General features: G+C 57.3%; 1 protein-coding gene across 2 annotated transcripts in view; it reads right to left on the reverse strand.

The window, feature by feature from the left end:
- The window catches only part of PRKCB (protein kinase C beta), a 100,055-nt gene that overhangs the window by 11,708 nt on the left and 64,147 nt on the right, over positions 1-24,200 (reverse strand). For both annotated transcript variants that reach the window (XM_036392155.2, XM_036392152.2), the window contains exons 9-16: positions 23,041-23,187; positions 18,167-18,340; positions 14,505-14,596; positions 13,672-13,734; positions 12,071-12,209; positions 9,566-9,646; positions 9,204-9,311; positions 6,615-6,755 (exon numbers count right to left, since the gene is read on the reverse strand). In XM_036392155.2, coding sequence (XP_036248048.1) covers positions 6,615-6,755; positions 9,204-9,311; positions 9,566-9,646; positions 12,071-12,209; positions 13,672-13,734; positions 14,505-14,596; positions 18,167-18,340; positions 23,041-23,187 — 945 coding nt within the window. The remainder of the gene's footprint in view (positions 1-6,614; positions 6,756-9,203; positions 9,312-9,565; positions 9,647-12,070; positions 12,210-13,671; positions 13,735-14,504; positions 14,597-18,166; positions 18,341-23,040; positions 23,188-24,200) is intronic.

A 24,200-nucleotide genomic window follows, 5' to 3' on the forward strand; every position in this document is an offset into this window, starting at 1 on the left:
CCCAATGCCCTTGGGCAGCAGCTCCCAATGCCCCGGGCAGCAGCTCCAAATCCCTTGGGCAGCAGCTCCCAATGCCCTTGGGCAGCAGCTCCCAATCCCTTGGGCAGCAGCTCCCAATCCCTTGGGCAGCAGCTCCCAATGCCCTTGGGCAGCAGCTCCCAATGCCCTTGGGCAGCAGCTCCCAGTGCCCCAGGCCTCTCTCCCCCTGCCCCAGGGAGAACCCACGCTCCAAGCACTGCCACAATTTTTCCTGGGCATTTAACTTTCATTTGTTAAGTAAACAGATTTGCATTTTTAATAAACATCAGACTAAATGTAATAAAATATTAATGACAAATACATGCAGAAGTCAATGTTTCCCAATTCCTTCCTCTGCTCAGAGCTTTCAGGGAAGACAACATGAATATCCATCAGCCTCTGATGGGCTGCTCCTCTGGCAGCTCCTGAATGTCCTTATAGCCCCAAGTGAGACCCTTGCTCTCCTCAAACCTCTACACAAAGCTCAAGGGACAATGTTTGAGTGCATTGAACTCCAGCTCCAGCCCTCCAGTGTGGGCACTGTGGTACCCTTGGCTTGCTAACACCACATCTTTACATTTCCAGTCTGGCTTGGTTAAGCTCCTGCTCCCCAAGGCCTGAGCTCAGCAGGGCTGGACCCAGCAGAGCCCAGTGCACACCCAGAGCCCCCCAGAGCCCCCTGGCAGCCCCAGCAGAGCCCAGGGCACACCCAGAGCCCCCCAGAGCCCCCTGGCAGCCCCAGCAGAGCCCAGAGCCCCCAGAGCCCCCTGGCAGCCCCAGCAGAGCCCAGGGCACACCCAGAGCCCCCCAGAGCCCCCTGGCAGCCCCAGCAGAGCCCAGAGCCCCCCAGAGCCCCCTGGCAGCCCCAGCAGAGCCCAGGGCAGACGGGCAGGGCAGCAGATGGGCAGTGCTGTGTCTGACAGCCCTGCCTGCCTTGTGGCTACAGAGAAATCTGCTGCCTTAGGAAAAAAAATAAAAATGAAAAAACCAAACCAGCAACCCCCTCAGAAGGATTGGAAAATTAATCCTGATGAGAGGCTGCCAGTTATTGGAATAGGAAGCACAAATATATTTTAATATGCATATTGGCAAGCAAGGATTTCTCACTATCATGCAATGAGGTAAGAATATGTGGATGGAAAATTTGAAAAGTTGCATCTACCCATGGTATTTCCTGCCCTGCTGTGTGGAATTTATGGGCTTTCTGTTTGGATGCAGATAAAATGGATGGCTAAATTCAATACTTTCAAGTTGAAAACTGTCTTTGAGTTTCTAGAGGGCACATCCAAGGCCTGGAGGAGATGAGTGCCAGGCTCCAGGTTTGGGCCAGCCCTGGCTGAGGGAAGCAGGGAGGATCCTGCTGCTCAGTCCTGCTGCTCCAGGCAGGAAAGGTCCCTGTCTGCACGGGCACCTTCTCTACAGCGTCCCAAAGTGAGCTCCTGCTCAGTGGACACAGATGCCATATGAAATTTGACATTTATCTAAAGCCATCTAGTGAAAAATTGTCCTCATTTTAGTCTGGTATTAACGTACAGGCATCACTCCACCCTGCCAGGAGAAAGGGGGAGGGTGGGAATGTGTCTGACATAAATCCCGGTGTGTCCTGCCCAGTATTTATAGCCAGCACAGAATGGCTTTTCCTCCTGAGCTGCAGAAATAAACCTGTCAGCTCCAGAGATGGCCTTGTGTTTAATCACCTCCCTGCTTGATTCCAAATAGAGACAAAAGGCACAATGAAATATCTGCCACTGATCCCTGGGATGCAGTCAAGGACCACAAGGAGCTGAGGATGCTGCTGCCTCCCACCCTCACTCCGTGCCAAGGGGAGGTGCTGGACACCCTGGATTTCCCAGGGTTTGGTCCCACACTGGCACAGCCACAACCCCAGCGGCCTTGCAGGCACCTCCTGGGCAAGCCTGACCTTCCTGGGGCTGCTCTGGCTCCCTGCTGCACCCTGGGCACGATCAGGGCTCTCCTGGCTGTCCCATTTAGGGGAATTTGGGTCACAGCACAACCCTGGGGCCACACTGGGGGTCCCTGTGCTGGTCAGGGGGACAGGGGTGCCTTTCACTGTGTCTGGCTCTGGTCTGGGATGCTGCAGCTCATCCCTTTATCCCTGCTGCTCCCAAAGGGAGCATCCTCTGCCAGGCTCCTGGTGTGGGACCATCCCTCTGCTAGGGAAAAGCCCAATTTCTGCCTCATACACTGAAAACAGAGGCTGAAGAGTCTGGGAAATCCCAAAATCTTCAAGGGCCCTGGGTCTCCCAGAGCAAATCCTGCCAGGATTACCAGAGGGTTAGGGTTTAACCTCAGCACATCCACCTGCCCAATGCCAGCCCCCAATCCTTAAATCCCATCTAATTAGGAAATCACTTATGCAAACATCACCCTGTACAGGCTGAACTAAGGCTACAAACCCCTGTGCATAGAGCTGGTGTTTTTACACATCCAGTCTGTAAGTGGCCTTTCAATATTAATTAACTCCGAGCAGTTAGGGGGGAATTAATTTATGCAATTAAAAATTATTAGATTAAAAGCCATTTTTTTTAACCCCCCATGCTGTTGTGAATAATCCTGGGCTCTGCTGTGTGATTTCAGTGCTTTCAAAATGAGACTTTTCAAATCACTAGGCTTTATGTAAAGTAAAGGAGTAATTAGATACCAAAAACAATAATTATCTCAACGAGAGACAGGGAGAGCAGGGAAGTGTAAACACACTCCCAGGGTAGCTGCAGACCCAGGAAAGGAATTGTTATGCACCAGCCAGAGCAGGGAGCAGCCAAGCAGAGCCCCACGTCAGAACCACCAAAGACAAGCCAGCCCCTGATCTGTCTTGTTCCTGACTCTGTGATAAAGGTTAATCAAGCACAAAGCAACACAGGAGCTCCTGGGAATTGAGGAATTGGCTCTGAGCTCCGGCCAGGAGCCTCCATCCACTGCTGTCAGTGGGAAATGATGGAGCTTTGGGGAGGGCTGTGGATCCCTCCCCCAGCAGCAGCACTGGGCTGGCACTGAGAGCCCCCCAGGACCCCCTGTGCCCCCACCCCAAACTGCAGAGGGGGCCCAGGAGCACAGGGACGTGGCCAGAGGGTCTGTGGCTGCTGCTGCAGAGCACAGGGGCTCTGTGGGAGCAGGAGGGGCTGGGGAGCTGAGCCCCCAGCTCCCATTGAACATGGACTCACGGTGCTCCCAGCTCCCATCAGACATGGACTCACGGTACCCCTGAGCAGCAAAACAAACCTGGACACAATCTGGGGAGCTGAGCCCCCAGCTCCCATTGAACATGGACTCACAGTACCTCTGAGGAGGAAAACAAAGCTGGACACAATCTGGGGAGCTGAGCCCCCAGCTCCCATCAGACATGGACTCACGGTACCTCTGAGCAGCAAAACAAACCTGGACACAAACTGGGGGAGCTGAGCCCCCAGCTCCCATTGAACATGGACTCACGGTACCTCTGAGCAGCAAAATGAGCCTGGACACAAACTGGGGGAGCTGAGCCCCCAGCTCCCATTGAACATGGACTCACGGTACCTCTGAGCAGTAAAACAAAGCTGGACACAATCTGGGGAGCTGAGCCCCCAGCTCCCATTGAACATGGACTCACGGTACCTCTGAGCAGTAAAACAAAGCTGGACACAAACTGGGGAGCTGAGCCCCCAGCTCCCATTGAACATGGACTCATGGTGCCCCCAGCTCCCATCAGACATGGACTCACGGTACCCCCAGCTCCCATCAGACATGGACTCACAGTACCTCTGAGCAGCAAAACAAAGCTGGACACAAACTGGGGGAGCTGAGCCCCCAGCTCCCATTGAACATGGACTCACGGTACCTCTGAGCAGCAAAACAAAGCTGGACACAATCTGGATGGGGCTCTGCTCCCCTTGGCTGTGTCCCCAGGGCTGAGCATGCACTGCAGGAGGGCAAGGCTGGGGACAGGTGGGGGCTGACTTCCAGCCCTCATTTGCATCTTATTCTTATTTTGAAGCTCTGGATACAGACAATTACTGCAGCCTGACCTTTACAGACGCTAACTATGAAAAAATAAAAGGAAAACAAAATGGACTCAAGCCAAGGAGAAGCCAGGCCAGCGCCAGCCCTGTGTGCAGCAGCATTGGCTGTGGTGTGGCCACCAGGGCAATGACAGTCACAAACACTGGGCCACATGTCCCCTGTCACCCCCAGACCCTCTGTGCAGTGTCCAAGCCCCGCTGCCATCCCTGCTGCTCTGCCCTGTGCTGGCACCACAGAAACAGCTTTTTCCAGCACTGCTGGAGAAATATCAGCTATCAGCAGGCACCTGAGTTGTCTTAATCCTCCCTAAATCCCAAATCAGCTGCTGTTAATCTCCCTGTCCTATCAAACAGGGAATTTTCCGGGTGCCAGCTGCTGGGGGAAGTGACAGCCAGCAGCTTACAGCAGGGCTGGTGTCACAGGGATTTCTGGAGGAAGGAGACATTTAAAACAGGACAAAATTTGCACAGTTTAAAGCAGCAGAGCAGTAAGAAAGTGCTTTTGATGGAATTCAGTTGTTTTTCTCTGTAAAGCACCAAACACCAATGCTGTGCCCCTGCCCAGGGCAGGCAGTGACACTGGGGCCCTGCTCAGGAGGACAGAGATGGGAGGAGGGGACACAGCAGCAGCAGCAGCTTCACTGGGAGATGGACACAGAGGTGGGAGATGGCAGCAGCTATGGCTTCAGGAGACAGGCACTTGTGCAGAGTGACCCCATGGTGCCCCCCCAGTGAATCCAGGTGTGGACTGGGATCCCTCCACAGCTGGAGCTCAGGGATCCCCCCTTGTACCTCAGCATCCCTGGCACAAGGGTCAGACCCCAGCCCCAGAGACAGCAAATGATGGGGGCACAAGCATCCCAAAGCACTTCCACAGTGCTGGTGCCTTGATGTCACAGGTAGAGCTCTCCCAGTGACCGTGCTCCTGCAGGGCCCATGCCCGGGGGGTTCCCTCCCCTCGGGGAAAGGCAGCAGGCAGCACCCAGACTCCTGTGCTGCCCATCCACACCTCCCCATCCCCAGGCAGGAGGGAGAGCAGCACATTGCCCTCTGAGGGGGCCCAGCTCAGGCTGTGAGGGCAGCTCCCAGCCAAGGGCAGCACCCGTGAGCTCCCTGCAGAGGCACCGCTGCCAGCACTGAACCTGCCAAAAAACTCCTGCCTGAAATGCAAACATCAGCCCCAAACACAGGCAGGGCAGGGAGAGGGGCAGCTCTCCAGGCCAGCACCCCTGGCCCATCCCTGGGGCTGTGGGGCTCTGCCCAGCCACCACAGGGGTGCTCCTTCCCAGCTGGATCAGGAGAGGAGCTGTGGGAGGGAAAAACCTGCTGGAGCAGAGAGACACAGGGAGAGAGCAGAGCTAAAGGCACCCAGCACCCTCCACCAAAGGAGCTCCCACTCCACGTTGTCCCTGAAAGCAGAGTTTTTCCAAGCACCAAAAGGGGCCCTCAAATGGACAGGGCATCTGTAAAGCAGAGGAAAAGCAGAGGTGCAGAGGGCTGTTATGGGCAGAGGGACAGGAGGCTGCAGGTGAGCACACAGAGCATTCCTGGACTCTGAGCTGGCCTGGGAGAATGGATTAGGGATTAATGTCCCCACACTGACCACAAATACAAACCATGAGAGCAGATCCAGTGGGGATTCAGCTCTCTGTGAAGCAGCAGGGCCCAGCTGGGGCACTGCAGCAACAGCTCCATGCAGAGTTTGGGGACACAGAGCAGCACCATGGGCAGGGACACCCACACTGGGGCTCAGGCTGCACCCCTGCACTGCTGGCACCCCTGCACTGCTGGCACCCCTGCACTGCTGGCACAGGGACAGGTGTCACTGCAGACACAGCTGGACCAGGAGCACTCAGGCATTCCTGTCTTTTTGAACAGTTTCCAGTTGCTGCCTCCTGCCCCTTGGTTTGCCCATTCCCCCAGGCTGCACTCCCAGCTCATCTCTCAGCAGAGCCAGGCAGGGCTGAGGAGGAGCAGCCAGGATCCCCCTGCAGAGCCAGGCTCCAGCCTCCTTCCACCCTGGAGAGAAGCTCTGGTGAAATCCAGCTCCACTGCCCAGCCAGGCACACTGAGCTCAGCTGGGTGTTAAAATGAAGCTGGGGTTAAAGAAAAGAAAGACCTGAGAAAATGGGAGGAAAAACCCAACAGCCCTGGGATAACAAAACAGACAGGCTGCAACACCAAGGGCTCCAAGAACTGCACACGTGGAGCTCCCACCTCTGCAAGCCAGAGCTGGGCCCAGGTGTCAGGGACTGCTCCTGCCCCAGTAGGGCTGTGGCACATGCCAGGTGCCAGGGAACACACCTTGCAAGGGACAGGGACCTCCAGGACACAGCGAGGGTGGGAGAGGCCCTGGAGGCTCCCCGGCAGTGGGACAGTGAGGGGACACAGCAGTGGGACAGGGGTGGCCCAGGGGTGGCCCAGGGGTGGCCCAGGGGTGGCCCAGGGGTGGGACAGTGAGGGAACAGAGCAGTGGCCCAGGGGTGGCCCAGGGGTGGCCCAGCAGTGGCCCAGGGGTGGGACAGTGAGGGAACAGAGCAGTGGCCCAGGGGTGGCCCAGCAGTGGCCCTGCACACTTACAGCCTTTGGCTTGAAGGGGGGCTGGATCTCCTTGCGCTCCAGCTTGTCCCAGTCGATGTAGCGGAAGAAGGCGTGCTCCTTGATGTCCCGCTCCCCCTCGGGGCCGCAGCCCAGGCGCTTGGCAGGGTGCTTGGTCATCAGCTGGGGACAGGAGGCAGCAAACAGTCACAGCCTGTCCCACTGCCCCCCAGAATGCCCCCTCTGGGAGTGCCAGCTGGACACCCCTCATCAGGGTCCCACCTCCTCCTCTGGGGCTCCAAGGAGAGGAGGACACCGAGGAAGGAGCTGGAGTGACTCAGGGGCAGGGAAGGCTGACAGTGCTTTATGAGAGCAGACTGTGCAGATGGCAGGTACATGAGCACTGGCAGGATGGGCACGTCCCCTTCCCGTCTGGGAATGGAACTGGTTTGCCAAGGAACATCCCCGGGGGCTGGCAGGGCTCCCTCAGCACCTGGCTGCAGCAGGGGAGCTGCCCAGCAGTCCCTTTGCTTGGCACAAACTGCTCAGCATCTGCAGAGTTCACTGCAAACCCCACTGCCCCTCTGACATGGACAATCCGCCCTTCAAAACTTCCATCAGCCCTGGGAGCAGAACCCCCTCACCCCCGGAGCAGACACGAGGTGGATTTCTAATGAGAGACTCAATTTGGAGAGAAAATAGCACAAACAGTCCATTAATGCTGTTTATCATCTAAACTGCTCCTCTTTGCTGGCCCAATAAGGGAAAGGGGCCCCAGGAACTACGGGCAGCTGCACCACATTAATATCCTGGGGCAGGGTCTGAGCCCTGCTCAGAGATCAGATGGAGATTCCAGAGATTCACAAGACCTTGATAAGGATGGAGAACATGAGCTTTGTACTCACAACAAAAGCACTGCTTTATTAAATCAGGGCAGTCCATCCTGATGCCAGGGCTGCAGCAAGCCTGGCTCTGTGTCCCAGGGCTGGGGTCTGTGAGACCCCATGGGGGACAGGAGGGGCCAGTGCTCCAGCTGGGGAGCTGAGACACCTCTCACCACTGGAGACAGGTCAGCCCTGCCACCCCAGGGCACAAAACAAACTTGCTCAGGAAAGCCCATCTTTAACTGCAACAGGGCTCTGAAAGCAAGGGAAACCCTGGGAAAAAAACCCCAAACCTAAAACCCTGAAAAGGCCAAAACTCCAACAAATACAAGGTGAGAGCAGAGCCACGAACTGCTCTGTGAGCAAACAGCTCCACATCCCTGGCTCCAGCTGGGACAGCATCTGCAGCTGGAGGAGTGATGGAGATGCAGCTTCATGAGGCAGCATCTCCCTGGAAAGCCCTTGCACAAGCAGCCAGGGCCTGGCAGGCTCTGCAGGCTGGGCAGTCCCTGCTCGGTGATTTACAGCACCCACCTATGCCTGGTGCAGCAGCAAACACAGCCAGCCCTGAGCCTGGCCCTGCTCCAGCCCAGGGCTGCTCAGCAGCACCGAGTGTCCCCCAGCCCCTGCCTGACCGGGAACACTCTGGATTTTCCCTTTTTCATCCCAAACAACACCAGCAAGAGGATGGGAGCTGGTGACAGCCCCTGTGAGAATGCCCCTCCAGCCACCCGGTGGTTTCTGAATTAAGGATTTGATTTTCCTGCTGACTGTGGCAGGGCAGCACCCCCTCCCCGTGCCCCATCCCAGGTGGGAGCTCCTGCAGCAGCTTTTCCCCACGGGACCAGTGAATGTTCCTCTTTAACAGCAGCTCAGAATCCTGGCAACGCCAGGAAGAGGCTCTGAAATGCCGCAGTGGGAGCGAGAAGCGCAGGATGTGTCATTTGTAGATAGAAACACTATTTTGAGATACAGAACATTCAGATATTTTCAATATTAACTATTATAAGCAAACATTTCTTAAATTCCTACACAAACACTTATTTATAGCAGTGTGGCACTGGGGGGTGAGATGAGGCTCAGTCCCAGGCACACAGAACAACATCAGGACCCCACCAGCCTTTATCCATCACATCCCAAATTAACTCAGGCTGCAATTAAGTCAGGCCTAGGCCCAGTCCGTGGAGAGCCCAGCTTGTTATGCTGGGCAAGGCAGAGCTGCACTGCAAATTAAGAGACAGGATAATGAAAATGCTGCCCTGACCTCATGGAGACACCAGCAGAGCTTCAGGTTGTCCTGAAGGGCAACTGATCACAGCTAAGTGGAAGGATGAAGGTTTTGTCTCTGATCTTGGGAAAACTGTTTGGGAATCACATCCATTTTCCCTGAGCACCAGTTTTCACTTCAGGCAAAGGTTCTCAGAGCTGCCCTGTCCTCACTGGTGGGGCACAGGGTGTGAGGGCAGGAGCCCTCCCTTCCCACCCTGGAGCCAGCACCCCAGCTCTCTCCTGCCCCCAGTCCCAGCTGTATTTCTGCTCAGTGTAGGGGCACGGGGAGGATGCAGCTGTTATTTTAACCTGGCTTTAGGACACACACACACACAGGGGCACAAGCTGTGGCTTTAGCCCTGGCGGGCCCAGGCAGCAGAACCCACTGAGTCAGAGGCTGGCCATGGTGGGAGCAGTGGGTGGGCTGGGAGCCAGGGCCGCAGGCTGTCCCTCCCCACACCCCCAGGCCAGCCCTTACCCCTTTGCAGATGGCCACGGCCTCCTTGGACATGGACTTGGGGTAGGCGACGTTGTGCTCCATGATGGACTGGAAGAGCTCATCTTCATCTTCTCCCTCAAAGGGGGCCTGCAGCCAAGCAGACACAGCTTCAGGGGCCTTCCTGGACCCCAGAGCTCTGGGGCTGCTCTGCTCCTTGGCCTGGAGCCGGCCCCAGGCGTGCACACAGTGACAGTGCTGTGTCCCGTCACTGCAGTCCCCAGACCAGCGTCACCCCCAGCTCAGGGGGTGCCCACCCACGTGCCAGGCGTGGCAATGCCGCAGCAGCTGGTCCTGTGCTCACAATGCACCCAGCCCAGAGGAATCAACTCAAACTCAGTCACCTGGCCAGCCAGCATCTCATAGAGCAGGACTCCAAACGCCCACCAATCCACTGACTTCCCGTAGGGCTGGTAGGCAATGATCTGCAAACAGCAGCAGCACAAAATTACAGGACAATATCAGTGTAATATCAGTATAACAGCAGCAACAGCAGTGTTACACCCCAGCTCTGACACAGGGCAAAGCCACCCCAAGCTGCAGTGGGCCACAGGGACAGGGTTATTCCCTGGGACACATTTCAGCACTGGAACCCCCTCCTGAGGGACCCCCAGACCCAAACCTTGCTCTCTACAGCACCCTGGGAAATTCAGCTGGGAGCAGTTCACACCTTAAAGGCCTTTAAAAGGAAAGAGCACTTAAAAGAAATCCCCTGTCCTGTGCTGTCCCCCACTGCTGGTTTGGGAAGGTCACAGCCCTGCAGGTGACATGGCCCTGCAGGTGACACAGCCCTGCAGGTGACAGTGACACGGCCCTGCAGGTGACACAGCCCTGCAGGTGACAGTGACAGGGCCCTGCAGGTGACAGTGACAGGGCCCTGCAGGTGACATGGCCCTGCAGGTGACACAGCCCTGCAGGTGACAGTGACACGGCCCTGCAGGTGACACAGCCCTGCAGGTGACACAGCCCTGCAGGTGACAGTGACACGGCCCTGCAGGTGACACAGCCCTGCAGGTGACAGTGACAGGGCCCTGCAGGTGACAGTGACACGGCACTGCAGGTGACATGGCCCTGCAGGTGACACGGCCCTGCAGGTGACAGTGACACGGCCCTGCAGGTGACACGGCCCTGCAGGTGACAGTTACATGGCCCTGCAGGTGACACAGCCCTGCAGGTGACACAGCCCTGCAGGTGACAGTGACACAGCCCTGCAGGTGACACAGCCCTGCAGGTGACACAGCCCTGCAGGTGACACGGCCCTGCAGGTGACACACAGCTTTGTTCAGAGGGAATCACACACGGGCCCTGTGCAGGCTGTCCCTGTCACCCGGGCACACAGAGCCCTGCTTGGAACAGAAGAAGGCCCAGAAATGGGTCAGGCAAAAGGCAGCACAGTTGTCCCCTGCAGCCACACTGGCCCAAGCACACGGCAGCTCGTGAAGGAGGAGGCACAGGGCAGCAGAAGGGGCCAGGCTGGAGCATGGCCACAGCCTTATTGCAGCTCCCAAATGCAGTGGGATCCTCCTCTGGGACCCACGGGCAGCAGCCTCTAATGCCTTTCCTGGGTGCCAAAGTGATTTGCATCCCAATTTCCCATTTGCTGTTCTGCTTTTGGAAAAAGACAAATTAGAGCAAGGAGAAGAAAATAAGAGTTAAAGTGAAAACACTTGGGCAAACACAGGGAGAACTGGTCATTTGTCCTGCTTTGAAGGAGCATTAATCACCCACAGTCACTACTCTGCACCAGCAGCACCAGAATTAATCCTGGTGGGATGAGGGATGGAACACATGCTGGATCCAAGAATGGGAAACCTCACTGGGAGCAGCAAACACAATGTGGGTCAGCACACAAGAGCACTGATGTCCTAGCAAAGAGAACCTCTCTCTCTGAAACATTTCAATGAATCAATATTAACCCCATCATTGCAAATTCAGACATGAGTTTAGAGGGATACTTTGAAGTGAATGGAACAGACATTTGAGAATAATTACTCATCTGAGATTCACGAGTCTGCATTAAGCTGTGCCCATACAGCATTTCATGGAAGTGTCATGTGTGACTATCACAGCACCAGTAACCAAATGCAAATTCATTTTGTGGGGATCTAGAGCCATGGATGGGGAGCCTCTCCCCATCAGACACACAGCCCCTCACTGCACACAGTGAGCTGGAGAGATCCAAGGATCCCCACTCCACATGGAAATAGGATCCACTGGTAATTCCCTGTTTCTCACTGGTCATGCTGTGCTGGAAGCTTCTGTCACACACAGTGAGGGGCAGAGCTGAGCCCCGGGGTTTGTCATTTCCAGGAGTGAGTGAGGAGCAACCTGCAGTGGGTCTGAGCATACCAAGGACAGAACAGGCAGCAGAATGGACACGGGGAAACCCCAGTGAGGAAACCACACTGCAGGGAGAGCAGCATGAGGATGTGCTGCTCTTTGAGACACAGCACCACAGGCAGGCAGATCCAGCATCCCTGCTCCCTTAGGGGGATGTGGGGATGCACAGTGCTGGGGCAGGAACTGTGCAGGCTGATGGTGAATTCCTGAATCCCTGTTTCAGCTGCAGAGCTGCCCAAAGCCAGGTCACCCCATGGGGGATCACAGGGATGGTGAATTCCTGAATCCCTGTGTCAGCTGCAGAGCTGCCCAAAGCCAGGTCACCCCACGGGGGATCACAGGGATGGGGGATTCCTGAATCCCTGTGTCAGCTGCAGAGCTGCCCAAAGCCAGGTCACCCCATGGGGGATCACAGGGATGGGGGATTCCTGAATCCCTGTGTCAGCTGCAGAGCTGCCCAAAGCCAGGTCACCCCACGGGGGGATCACAGGGATCAGCTCTGTCCCCACCTCGGGCGCGATGTAGTCCGGGGTGCCACAGAAGGTCTTGGTGGTGACCCCATCCCAGATGTTCTCCTTGCACATGCCAAAGTCGGCGATCTTGATGTGCCCCTCGCTGTCCAGCATCACATTGTCCAGCTTCAGGTCTCTGCAGGGGGAGAGCAGACACAGGGCACAGTGTGAGCTCTGCTGTGGCTGAGCCCTGCCCACGGCTCACACCCGAACCCTTTGTAGGAAAATGTCTGGGGAAACGAGTGAAAATAAGTCAGAGATTGTCAGGATGGAGTGTTGATTTTACTTTTAACCCACAGGAATGTGGTGCTGGGTACAGTGCTTTGAAGTGTGCCATGCAAAGCGCTCATCTGGCAGGAGACCCATTTAACTGAGTTTTTTCTTTCACTCCTGTGAAAATCAAAGTGCACTTGGAGCTCTCACGATGGAGAAGCACCTACTCAGCACAAGGCCCTGCCTCACCTGTGCTCTGCTCCCTGAAATACAAGCCAGCTGTTTCCCTGTGCTGCTCAGCCCCAGAGTACCTGTTTGAGGTACCCAGACCCCGGGAGCTCTGCTCCTCTGCACCAGCTGGAGAGGTGGATCCAGCCACAGATCCCTGGATCTGGATCCCAGCCTCGAGCCACCACTCCGGAGGTGGAAGCTGCAGCCTCAAGGACACCTCTGTAGCAAACACTGGGTATTTTGGTGCAGTTTATACATTCTGGCTGGGTTCAAGGCTGTATTTTCTAATTATCCTGTCAGTGCTCAGAACCCTGACGGGCCAAAAGCTGACAGACACGAGCTGGGATTCGGATTCTGAGGAAGGAAGGAAGGAAGGAAGCAGAGCCACTGGGGACCAACAGACCTAGAATCTCTCCACAGCAGCTGATGGCAAGGAACAGCCCTCACGTCAAGTTTGTTCCACTTCTTTCATCTTTAGCATCTCCTGACTCCAGCAGCACTGTTGGCATCTCCCTTTACACAGCACTTAATGCTATCTGACACTCATTAGGATGCTCTGCTCCACCCTGGGCTCTGGGAGCTCTCCCAAGCAGGGAGGAGCAGTGAGTGCTGCTCTCAGAGCTCAACCAGCAGCCTGTGAGGCTGGTCCTGCACATGGCAGCTACCCCTGGGTGCTGGAAGCACATTGGGGATGGCAAAGAAGCCTCGGTGGTGAAGCAGAAGTGAGAGGGTGGCACTGCAGAGCTCAGAAGAAGCCACTGGCACACGCTGGCTCCAGTGGCAATGTAAGAGAGCAGTGCCCTGCAGCCAAACTCGGGGCTCGGAGCTTTTGTGTTGTGTGGAGAGCAGCACATGGAACAGGGGCAGGAGAGAGCCAGAGCTGCCTTCCCATGAGCTGGGGTACAGCAGGAACCTCCCGCAGAGCAGGGGCACCCACAGCTCCCTTTTGGGACACACCACGCGTCCATGGCTGGACTCAGTGACCCCACGGGTCTTTTCCAACCCTAAGGATGCTGCTGTTCCACCTGTGGGCAGCTGGCAGCCCCCATCCCTGGCACGGGCTGGGGCAGACCCTGGAGCATCTCTCTGCCCAGGCTCCGGCTCTGGGTGGAGCCTGGGGAAGGAGGGAGGGAGGGAGGGAGGAGCTCACGTACCGATAAATGATGCCTTTGCTCTGCAGGAAGAACAGCCCGATGGCGATTTCTGCTGCATAGAATCTGAAAGAGGAGGTTTAAAACCGATAATTACAGGAGAGGAATGCAACCTTCCCAATGCGGTGGCAGCGAAGGAAGGAAAGGCATCAGGCAGGTGAGAGCAAAGGAAAGGCAGGGAAATTCCAGAGGAGGATCACAGGGAGATGATCCAAGCCAGCCTGAGCTGGCAGTGGTGCTGCTGGGGGCTGTCACTTCTGGTGGCACAAATGAAGCAATAGCTGGACCCACGGCTGCTCCTCACGACAGGCTGGGAGCACGGGTGGAGTCCTGAAAGCCATCCCTGCTCCCAGAGCCAGCAGGTACTGCCACGCTGCCCTGGGGCTCTCAGGCACCATTCAGCCCACCAGGCTGTGCTCAGCATTTGGGGGGTCTGGGTGAGCATCTGGGGGCTCCCAGGAACACATCCTGCTCTGCCCAGCTCCCAAGGAACAGGAGCCAAGAGCCCCCAGTGAACACCTGCCTTGGGCACCCTGGCAGAGGAGCCAAACCCTGCCCTGAGGAAGGACCAGGCAGAGCAGAGGCCTGGTGTCCCCCAGGAAGCCCCCACACCCCCTGCCTTGTGCCTTTCTGTACCTACATTTACCTATTTCACTCAATTACTTACAATACAATGCACCCCCAGGGTGAGGTGGAGGCAGCAGCACCAGACAAAGAGTTCTGCTGCATCTTCCCATCCCTGGCTCCTGCCAGGAGCTGCACTGCAAAGCCCTGGGCTCTGTTTGTGGCACAGGTACACCCCACACCTACCCCAGGTGCCAAAGCACTGCACTCACACAGCGTGGGGCTCCTTGAACCTCCCGACCTGCTGGATCTGGTACATCAGGTCCCCACCATTCACGTATTCCATCACAAAGTACAGGCGATCCTGGAGGAACACAGGGAGCAGTTAGCAGCAGGGTGATCAGAGCAGGGAATCTGATCAGAAGCGGGATCTGCAGTCTGTCATGCCAGGGAAGCACAGGCACCATCCCTGTGCTCCCCATGGGCTGCTGGCCCTGCAGAGCCCACAGGCACTGACCCCTTGGCAAGGCTCAGCACCGGAGCCCTGCCCCAGTGCAGACAGAGCCCCTGGAGAAGGCAAGGGGAGCCATCCCTAAACCAGAGGTTTTTCACTTCCAGGAATACATTTGCTTTTCCTGACTGGAGCCATTTCCAGAGTGCTGTCCTGCAGGCCCCTGCTGGCATTTCCCCAGGCACCCCCTGGCTCCAGGAAGGGCATGCACGGAGACATGAGCAGCTTGCAAGGGGACCAAGCTCCATCCAGGGCCAGCAGGACTGGGCCAGGCCCAGGAGGGGGCTGTGACACCCCCAGCCCTCTGCCAGGACGGCGGTGCTGGGGGTGCAGGGTCTGCAGGGCAGGCGGGAGGGGGCTGCTCCCCTCTCCCCTCCCCTCCCAGCCTGCTCTGAGGGCTCCCTCTGGCCATGCCCATGGGGTTAAGGGGCTCCAGAGGGAGGACATGGAGCTGCTCCAGGGCTGGAGCCAGCCTGGCAGAGCTGGGGGTGCTCACCTGGACAAGAGGAGGCTCCAGGGGACCTCAGAGCCCCTTGCAGGGCATAAAGGGGCTCCAGGAGAGCTGGAGAGGGGCTGGGGACAAGGGCCTGCAGTGCCATGGGCCCTCCATGCATGAGCCCAGTGCCATCCCCAGGCTGCCCTGTGCCACCCAGAGAGGGAAGGAGGGAAGGACACAGAGGCTGGAGCACTGCAGGAGCTGCAGGTTGGCAGCATTACATAATCAAAAAAATTCCCCTTTGCTCATTTCCTCCCTAAATGAGCCTTGCCCTGCTTTGCAGACAGGAAGGACAGGGAGCCCATGGGAGATGCAGCTGGAGCACTGCCATAACCAGGGCTGAGGAGAAACTGGGGGGCAGCACCCATGGGGCACTGCCCAGCCTGGCAGTGCCCACCCAGAGGAGCTGGGCTCAGCATCCACAGGGCATTCCCCAGGCTGGCAGTGCCCACCCAGAGGAGCTGGGCTCAGCACCATGGGGCACTCCCCAGGCTGGCAGTGCCCACCCAGAGGAATGGGGAGCAGCACCATGGGGCATTCCCCAGCCTGGCAGTGCCCACCCAGAGGAGCTGGGCTCAGCATCCACAGGGCATTCCCCAGCCTGGCAGTGCCCACCCAGAGGAGCTGGGCTCAGCACCATGGGGCACTCCCCAGGCTGGCAGTGCCCACCCAGAGGAATGGGGAGCAGCACCATGGGGCACTCCCCAGCCTGGCAGTGCCCACCCAGAGGGTCTTGGCTCAGCAGTGCTGCCCCAGCACAGCCCCCGGCAGTGGGGCAGCCCCAGGGGATGGAGCACAGCAGCACGGGGGCACAGGGGCTGTGTAGAACACGTGGCACTGAGGGCATAGAGCAGGGAATTCAGCTTTTCAGCTGCCTTTGGGAGCACCCCTGAGCGCAGGGCAGCCCTGGCCAGCCCACGTGTGGCAATGTCACCTTGAGCAGGCAGCACGGCAGAGGGAGCAGCGCCGGGCTGGGCTGCAGCTGCCTCCTAAATATATCGATCTGCTTCAAGGAGGAAGAATATTAAAAACACTGGCTCTTGAGGCAGGCAGCTGAGCTCTAAAAGCAGGAGCTGAGCCCTCCTCTGGGTGGGGAAGGGAGCAGCGTGCCCAGCAGAGCCGTGCTGTGACTCAGGCAGGCAGAGGGCACGGCTGCCCACGGGCTGCAGGGGGAATGGGCACCGAGCTGCCCTGCCCCTGCCACCAAGGACAGCTCTGGCCAGGACGGGAGCATCCACACCCACTGGGCAGCACACAGACACAGATGGAAATGGGCTGCAGAGCCTGGCACGGAGCTGGTGACACTGCCCTGTCCCTGGGCAGCCAGGCTGGCACTGCCAGGGTTCCTTCCAGTGCCCTTCTAATGGACTGCTCCATCTCCTGCCTGGCTGCACGCTGGGAACAAGGGGCAGAGCCAGGACAACAGCCATGCTCGCCCCATCCACCCCTTACCAGACATTAGGCTGAAATTCCTCCCTGGGAGGCTGGGCAGGCCCTGGCACAGGTGCCCAGAGCAGCTGCAGCCCTGGCAGTGTCCCAGGCCAGGCTGGATGAGGCTCAGAGCCTCACCCTGGGACAGTGGCAGGTGTCCCTGCCCACGGATGGTGTTCAAGGTCCCTTCCAAGCCAAACCATTGCAGGACTGTGTGATTTATCATCTCGGTGTGGCTGCGGCTGCTGTGCGTGCCCCAGGGGTCACAGCAAGGGCCCAGCTCACCTGGGGACACCCAGGGACCCCCTCACCCCCTCCCCGAGCCCAGGCTCTGACCCGGAGCCTTTCAGGTCCCCCAGCACAGGCACCTCTCCCCCCAGCCCCAGGCAGGAGCTCTCTCCTTGCTCATCGTCCCTTGTTCTTTAGGAGGCAGATTTAGGGCTTTTCTCTCTCCTGGAGCCGCTGAACCAACAGCCCTGGTGGAGAATTGTGCTCTGGCCTGTGCTCCCAGAAATCAAAGTGCTTTGTGCCAGCCTTTGATAATACACCCTGCTATACATTTTGATTACATTACAAATACGATTACTATTAAGCTACTATAGGTCTGCCAGGAATAATCCCGTGCTGACTCACTTCAGATGCCAGGAGATGCTGTGTGAAATAGCTGCTCCTGCCACAGTCTGATTGCTGCGCTGCAAAGCCGGGCTGCAGGCTTTAAATACACCCAGCGTGTTGGGGAAATGAAATTTCTGGGACAATATTAAAATGTAATCCTCCTGGAAAGCATTGTCATCGTTCTAAAGGGCTCTGCTGATTCCCTCTGCTGGCTCCCACTGACGTGCACCTGGACATTCTCATTCACTGCTCGAGGGCCGGGCAGGGATTGCATTAAGGGTCCCCTGTCCCCCTGTCCTCTCCTGACTTGCACAAACCCAATCACACACCCATGGAAAAGTGGATTTCCTGCAGCTTGGATTAGGCTTCTCCCTCTGCTCAGGGCTTTGATCAGAGGAAGGAGTCCTGGGGAAAAATGCAGCACTTTGCTACTGAGCCATAAGGGATGCTGTGGGCTGGGGACCTGAGGGGCTGGGAGATCACCTCTGATGTCACCAGCACTCCCTGCTGAACACAGCTCAGGGCCCAGCTGTTGTACATGACGCTTTCATGTCACACACACACACATTTTGGTCCTGGAGGCACTTTTGCCAGTGAACTGGAGAAGGTGTGAGGCTGCCAGGGCAGAGAACACACAATTACTTTGGCAAGTGCAGTGACGTACAGAGAACATAAAATCCTGGAATGGTTTGGGGTGGAAGGGACCTTAAATCCCATCCAGTGCCACCCCTGCCATGGGCAGGGACACCTCCCATTGTCCCAGACTGCTCCAGGCTGTCCAGGCTGGCCTTGGGCATCATTCCAATCCATTTCCCAAAGTGTCAGGCTCCCCGTGCTCAGGGTGCCCAGCCCACCCTGCCCTGGGTGTGCCCAGCCCTTACCATGGTCTGGAAGCAGGAGTGGAGCTGGGTGAGGAAGGGAGGCTTCCCCGAGAGCGCCAGCACGCGCTTCTCCACCATGGTGCACTCCACGTCATCGTCCTGGATCACCACGTCCTTCTTCAGGATCTTCACAGCATAGAGCTCATCCGTGCCCTTCCTCTCTGCCAGCATCACCTGCACAGGGCACAGCACACGGTGGCACCAGGGCAGCTCCAGCTGAAGCAGCCCCAGCTGCTGGCTCGTCACCCTGGGGCTGCCCTCGCGGCCCTGAGGAGGTGCCAAACCACCCACAGCTGCCAGGGCTGCTCCCAGAAGCACTCAGGGATCTAAGGAGTAGCAATCCCTCCCTCACCCCCTCACTGCCTCCAGGAGCCCAGCCCAAGGGGTTTGCTGGTACCTGAGCCCAGCTCTCCTCAGGGGTTTGGTACCCTCAGAGTGACACCAGCACTGGGGATGGGGTCAAGAGGCTGAGCACAGAGCCCATCAGATTCCAAGGTGGTAAATATTTGAGGTGGAAAAGAGTTAGTCTCTAGTGAATAGTAATAAAAAACCCCCATGGTTTTCTCTGCCTCAGTGCCCCCTCCACAGCAGTGAGCAGACCCCATCAGGAGCTGGTTCATCACCCAGCCAAGGCCCCTCTCAGCCAGCAGAATCCACCCAAGCTCCCAGTTCCACCCAGCCCCACCCACGTGCAGGTTTATTCCCTGCAGTAAATGGGATTCACTGCTTCTGCTGATGCCAATCCCATCAGCCCAGCCAGGGTGCCCTGCCTGACCCAGCACAGGCTCCACCAGCCTAAGCTGCTCCTTGGGCTGCCAGCAAATAAACCCTCTCTGAAACCTGCTTTGGTTCCTGTTTTCCCTCCCTCCCTCTCCCATGGCCTCAGACTGGAGTGCTGGGTGGAAATGAATTGCTCTTCATTTGAAGGAGCTGGCAGAGATCCTGCAGTGGATCAGGAACAGCAGCTTGGGGCTTTGGGGAATAAATTATGTGAAGTCAACATCGATAGGGTGGAACTGAAATGTGCTTCAGGCTGGGCCAGACGGGCAGAGGACACATGAGCAGCTCTCAGGGTGACTTTAGAGACACCAGGGCCAGCAGAATTAACAGAATTAACCCTCTCACGTGCCAGCCCTCTGCTGCTCCACAGGCTGCCCGGGCAGGGGGCAGCCCCACCCTGAGGGATTTCACAGGTATCTACATGTGGCACCTGGGGACAGGGGTGGCAGCGCTGGGGTTGGACTCAGTGGTGTCAGAGGGCTTTTCCAAGTGACTCTGTGATTCCATTCTGGACACAGCCTGGGATCAGGGATGATCAGGCAGGGGACACAGCCTGAGGAGTGAGGCCTTTGGTGCCACCCACTTGTTTGGGTGCAGGGAACAGGGGACAAGGCACAGGGAATAGGGAACAGGGCACAAGGAGCAGGGAACAGGGCACAGGGCACAGCCCTTTGTGAGCAGCTCTGGTGCATTCCCAGCTCCTAGGGGAGCCTGGCTGTCCTTGACATGGCTGAGCTTGTCAGGATCAGCTGGGACTGGCCCTGGGGCTCCTCAGTGCCAAGTGCTCTGGAGAAGGCTCTGACATTGCCATTGCCATTGCCGTTGGTGGGGCAGGGCTGCAGCCAGCTCATCCCACAGCAGGGCTGAGACACGGGTGTGTCAGGGACTTTGGGATGGGATTTATTCACCTGCTCATCCTTGAAGAGCCCTGGGTACCCAGAGCAGCTCCTTGTGATGTGAGATGGAACCAGCAAGGCTCAGGCCCTGGGACCAGCTGGGGCTGCCCCTGGACCCCTGGCAGTGCCCCAGGCCAGGCTGGACAGGCCTTGGAGCAGCCTGGGGCAGTGGGAGGTGTCCCTGCCATGGCAGGGTGGCACTGGGTGATCTCCAAGGTCTCTTCCAGCCCCAGGCAGTGCCTGTTCCTGTGCCAGGGCAGCACACACAGCCGCCTCACACAGCGCCTGCACCTCTGGCGTCCCCTGTGGTTCTGCTCAAATGGAACTGGTTTGGTTCATTGCCTCCATTTATCACCATTTTACACCAGCTGAGCTTTACAAGGCACCACACACAGGTGCTAAAACCAGAGCTAATTTTTAGGTGACAAAAGCAGAACTGCTTTGGTTGCTCAAAAATGGTGGCAAAGAAGTAGTAACCACTCCAGGAATGTATTTTGAGGGAAAATTAAAATTAAATCCCCTCCAGGGAAGGGCACTCCAAACCTCCCTGGGCAGCCCTTTCAAGTGCCTGACCGCCCTTTCCAGTAAGAAATTGCTGCTGGTGTCTGAAGGTGCTCAAACACCAAAGATCCAAACAGCCCAGTGCCCCTGGCACAGCCCAGAGCCCAGCACAGGGACAGGGATGGGTGACAGGGGTAGCAGGCACCAGCCTCGCCCATGTCCTGCCCTCCTGCCAGGTTCCACACCCAGAGCAGAGCCTGAAGGTCACCCCAGCCCAGAGAACTCTCCCTGCACTGGGGCCCAAAGGCTCCACCCTGCTCAGCAAACAACACAAACCCCAAAAAGCCTGACAGCTCCAGAGCACCACAGATTGATCAGCTGCAAAAATATGAGCAAGCCACCTAATTTCACTCTCCTCTATTTATAATACAGCAAAGCAAACCCAGGCTGGCTGTGCCAAGCGCTGCCTCTCTCCGTGGGAGCCTCTCCCTGCCGGTGCCAGCCCCGTGGAGCTGCCACCAGCCTCAGTCCTGGGCAGCCCACGGGGACCCCAGAGCAGCAGGGACATCTGTGTCCCGGGGCTGAGCACGCCAGGCCAGAGCACACAGCCCCACGCCCCTCTTTTCCAAGGCACAGCCATTCTCCACCCGCCAGGCCTGGCTCGGGGGATCTCCATCTGCCAGCGCGCTCGCTGGGAAGCAGATTGCATTCCTGTTCAGCTTTTTATTGCTGCAGAAAAAAGCTGATATTTAACTTGATTTATTCCTGCAATATAGAGTGTTTGTTTGGGAACGCTCCAGCATAAGGACTGGAGATATTCTGAACACAGAGAGAGCAAGTTTGTCAAACCCCACCGAGGGCAGCGCGTCGGCATTGCTGACCCTGCAGAGAGCAAAATGCTGAGCAGGACATCTGGGGTGCCAAAGGGTTAACAGAGACAGACAGAGCTCACTCAAACAGTGTGACTGCGGCCCAAGAGCTCTCCCAGCCAGCAGGGACTGGCAGCAGGGAGGCTGGCAGCAGGCACAGGAGCAGGTGCCAGCCTGGAGAGGGAAGGACACGGTGCCAGCCTGGAGAGGGATGGCAGTGCCATGGACACAGCCAGCTGCTGGGCACACCAGGGGCTGGGGAGCCGGGCTGCTCTCCCTGCTCCAGGCACCTCTGCCTGGCTCCTCCCCAACATCTGGCACCTCTGGCGGCGCAGGAGGCGGGGACAGGGCGGTGGCACCTGGGTGTCCCCGTGCCGGGATGCCCAGGGATGCCTGGGGAGGTGCAGGCACACGTGAGGGCGAGGCTGCATCCACCCGGAGGAACCAACGTGCTGTTTTAATTAGCGCTAATTAGCATAATTATAACATGCTGTTCCAGGGAACAGTTTCTGTCACACTTTCCCTTATATAAGGCAGAGCTGGCTGAGGAGTTTGCTAATGCTGCTCAAATTCAAGGGGAGAAGGCGGCGGGGGACACGGCGCAGGCACAGAGCTCCAGAGGCCAGCACTGGCTCTGGGAGGGGGCACAGGGGACATTTCTGTGAGAGAGCAGCAGGGCAGGAGGCACAGGGCTGTCCTGCACCCCGGGATGCCAACCCACAGCACGGGGGTGTCACTGACATCTTTTATGGAAAATCCTTTCCTTAGGATTGTTCCTCCTGAGAAGCTGAGAGGCCTCAGGAACAAAATGTAACCAATGGTTATCTGCTGCTGTGGAATGCAACAGGTGCATCTGGGATTGGGCTCATGTGGTTGTTTCCAATTCATGGCCAATCACAGCCCAGCTGGCTCAGACTGTCTAAGCCACAAGCCTTTGTTATTCATTCTTTCTTTTTCTATTCTTAGCTGGCCTTCTGATGAAGTCCTTTCTTCTATTCTTTTAGTATAGTTTTAATATAATATATATAATAAAATAATAAATCAGCCTTCTGAACCATGGAGTCAGATCCTCATCTCTTCCCTCCTCCTCAGACCCCTGTGAACACGGTCACACGGGGGTACCACAGTGAGCTCAGGGCTGAGGCTCTGGGGACCACCAGGACCTCCCCATCCCTGTCTGTCACAGGTGCTCCCGTGGGGCTCTGAGCTCTCCACCTCTGCAGAGGGAGAAAACGCCCACGGAGGAGCTGGGACCTCCCAAAGCTCCAGTGCTGGGAAGGGAGGGATGCTCCTGCTGCACCCCTGTGCTCAGGGGAGCATCCCTGCACACCCTCCTCATCTCCACTACCTGCCCGAGGAATGAGCCTGCAGGCTCAGCAATATTGCCTGCAATTAAGGCAATTCACTGATGAGAGTGGGGCTGGGCCAGCCCTCACACCAGAAAACACTGCCCCCACCTCCTGCAGGGCCCCAGCGTCCCCTGGAGCACTGGGACCCCGAGTGGAAATCGAGAGAGTTGGCAACACCCCAGGAAAAATGAAGGCTCCAAGTCACATAACCCCCAGGAGAATGAAATTCTGTTACTGCTCACAACCGGTCTGGCAAGTTAATTAAAATGTTCCCATATACTTGTAATTGTTAGAGAAAAGAAAACCTCAACCAAATAATAAAGAGCTTTAAAGACACAGCTCATCTTCCCAGAAGGATGGATTTTGTGGTGCTCTCATCAGACACCTCTGGGGTCCCCTGCTGGGCTCCCAGCACCATGACACCAGTGCTCCCAGTGCCCCTGGGGGTGTTCAGAGCACACAGAAAAAGGGCAGCTCACCTTCCCAAAGCTCCCTTTGCCCAGCACCATCAGGAAGTTGAAGTCCGAGAGCTTCATGCGGTCCCGGCTGCCGTTGTTGTCCAGTTTGGAAATGGCATTTCGTGTCTTCTCATCCGCAGCCTTGGAGCCCGTGCCAATCTTGGCTCTCTGCAAAGGTGGGCATGGGGCAGGGAGGGGAACATCACTGGGGCCAGCAGGGACAGTGGGCATTGAAAACCCAGGGGGTGCTCCCCAAATCCCACCTCAGCAGCTCCTCCCCAGCTCAGAAGCCACCCTGAGCTTTGGGAGCCTTTTCCATGGGCGTGATGAGCACCAAGAAAGGCACTGCAGGAGCCACCAGCCCTGGCACGTGGCACTGCTCTGCTGCTTCCCAGTTATCCTCTGCCAGAGAACTGGGAATCACCTCTGGCCCTGGTCACCCCTGTGCCAGTGGGACACAGCACCTGCCCTGCCACCCTGTCCAGTCATCCAGAGCATGGCAAACAGCCCTGAGGAAGCTCCTTTGGGGCAACAACTGCCTCTGGCTCTTCCTCACCAGAAAAAGAGGGGTGGCTATAAATACATTGAGGTAAAACATGGGACTTTTTATCCAGCTCCACATCATTACTGTCCCTCCCATTTGAGATGTTCTGTGATTGTATCTGAAACTCGAGGGGATCACAGAGGAAGCCACAAAACTCATTTGGAACAGTCCAGAACAGAAAGCCTCCTGAACAGACAGACAGACCCTCCTGCTGTGGCAGACACACAGACAGACAGACAGACAAACAGACACACAGCCCCTCCTGCCCCCCTGGCCATCGCAGCTGCCCCTGAGGACCCTCACAAAGCCCCATTTTTAAACGCCAGAGCCCAGCAGTGGCCGGTGCCCCCTGCCCAGGCCAGGGCTGTGCTGATCCCGCTCCCACAAAGGCTCTCTCAGGATTTATCCCCTTCACTCCCAGCACTGTGAGGCTGTGCTGAGCTCAGCCTAGCATGAAATTCCATTAACCCGATCCCGGTGGCTCCATTTGGCTGCTGCTGGCAGCCCCTGCAGACAGCACCTCCCGGGAGCCTCAGGCCTCTGCTGCTGCTGATTGCTTCTCACAGGCTCCTCCAGGCTGCAGAACTCCCCACCCAAGGTCACCTGCAGCCCCTCAGGGCACGGAACAGCTCCTGCA

The sequence above is a fragment of the Molothrus ater genome, chromosome 16 (assembly GCF_012460135.2).
Source record: "Molothrus ater isolate BHLD 08-10-18 breed brown headed cowbird chromosome 16, BPBGC_Mater_1.1, whole genome shotgun sequence".
NCBI lineage: Eukaryota > Metazoa > Chordata > Aves > Passeriformes > Icteridae > Molothrus > Molothrus ater.